The sequence below is a fragment of the Myotis davidii genome, unplaced genomic scaffold (assembly GCF_000327345.1).
Source record: "Myotis davidii unplaced genomic scaffold, ASM32734v1 scaffold30, whole genome shotgun sequence".
NCBI lineage: Eukaryota > Metazoa > Chordata > Mammalia > Chiroptera > Vespertilionidae > Myotis > Myotis davidii.
Window position 1 is genome coordinate 183302 of NW_006282874.1, and position 1361 is coordinate 184662.

At 59.4% G+C, this 1361-nt stretch overlaps 1 protein-coding gene across 1 annotated transcript in view; it reads left to right on the forward strand.

The window, feature by feature from the left end:
* The window catches only part of AGO2 (argonaute 2, RISC catalytic component), a 23333-nt gene that overhangs the window by 10375 nt on the left and 11597 nt on the right, over positions 1 to 1361 (forward strand). Inside the window, exons 8-9 of the mRNA XM_015561416.1 lie at positions 549 to 668; positions 762 to 884. Coding sequence (XP_015416902.1) covers positions 549 to 668; positions 762 to 884 — 243 coding nt within the window. The remainder of the gene's footprint in view (positions 1 to 548; positions 669 to 761; positions 885 to 1361) is intronic.

Here is a 1361-nt window from a genome sequence, read left to right on the forward strand (position 1 = left end):
AAGATGAGAGCGGGCGCCTCATGCCGGCATGTCCCTGGCGAGGGGCAGAATTGCTCCGGGAAGGAACTTCCTCACTGGTTGTTTGAAAATGCCCTGCCTGGGAAGAGGGCCCACGGGGGCGCCCGGTCCTGGCGCTTTTCTGTCGGTGGTTTACATAGATTCTCAATATATACTTGTCGATTAGTTGAGGATATATATTGCCTTTATAACAGAATCTACACTAATAAAAGAGAAAAATGGTAATTGGCGTATGAGCTACCCTTTTCATTGGCTAATCAGGGCTATATGCAAATTAACTGCCAACTCAGATGGCAGTTAACTGACAACAAAATGGCTGTTACTTTGCATATGTAGGCACAATGCAGGGATCCGTGGCGGGCAGCTGTTTCCCTGTGAGGACGGAGGCCACAGTCCGGCGCCAGGACAGCCGCCCACAGGGTGGTGCCTTGTCACCAGTGGGGTTTAGTCCTGCTGTCAGCCCTGCTCCCCGGGCCCCGGGCCCCCCAGCCCTGCGCTGATGCCGCGCCTGCGCCTCTGTGCCTCTGTAGGTCTGTAACATCGTGGCAGGACAGAGATGTATAAAGAAGTTGACCGACAATCAGACCTCAACCATGATCAGAGCGACGGCCAGGTCGGCGCCCGATCGGCAAGAGGAGATTAGCAAGCTGGTGAGTGTCCCGTCCTGGGGGCGGCCGGGTGGGGACAGACACGGCTCTGGGAGCACAGACACCCCTGACTCTGCCTGTTCTCCCCTTTCCAAGATGAGAAGTGCGAGTTTCAACACCGACCCCTACGTCCGGGAATTTGGAATCATGGTCAAAGATGAGATGACTGACGTGACTGGGCGGGTCCTGCAGCCGCCCTCCATCCTCTACGGGGGCCGGGTACGTGCGCGGGGCGGGCCCGGGGTGTCCCCCATCAGGTGCCGCCCCAAGTCCGGGCAGAGAAGTGAGTGAGGGCTGCACGGGAGCCGGTTTCCTTGGCTCTTTCGAAGTTTTTCGGAGTCAGCCTCTCTCCCCCGAGGGTGACTGGTGTCCATGGAGAGTGGCAGGCCTGCCCTGGTGCCAGGGGCCGGGGGGCGGGGCTGCAGGCGCAGCAGTCGGTCACCTGGGCGTCTCTCTGGGTGTGCCCCCCGACCCCAGCTTTTATCAGCACGTAAGCAGAGGCGTCCTGGCCACCGAGCCTTCAGGGCTCATGCGTGGGTGCCCTCCCTCCTCGTGGCTGGTCCCTTCGGTGCACAGCCTGGGGGGCGGGGCTCCGCGGGCTACGCGCCATCTCACTGAGGGCATGTTTGCTCCGAGTGAGTCCCCCGCCAGCAAGGGGTAGTTTTGTTTGTAGGGTATTTTTCTTTAGTATTTTTT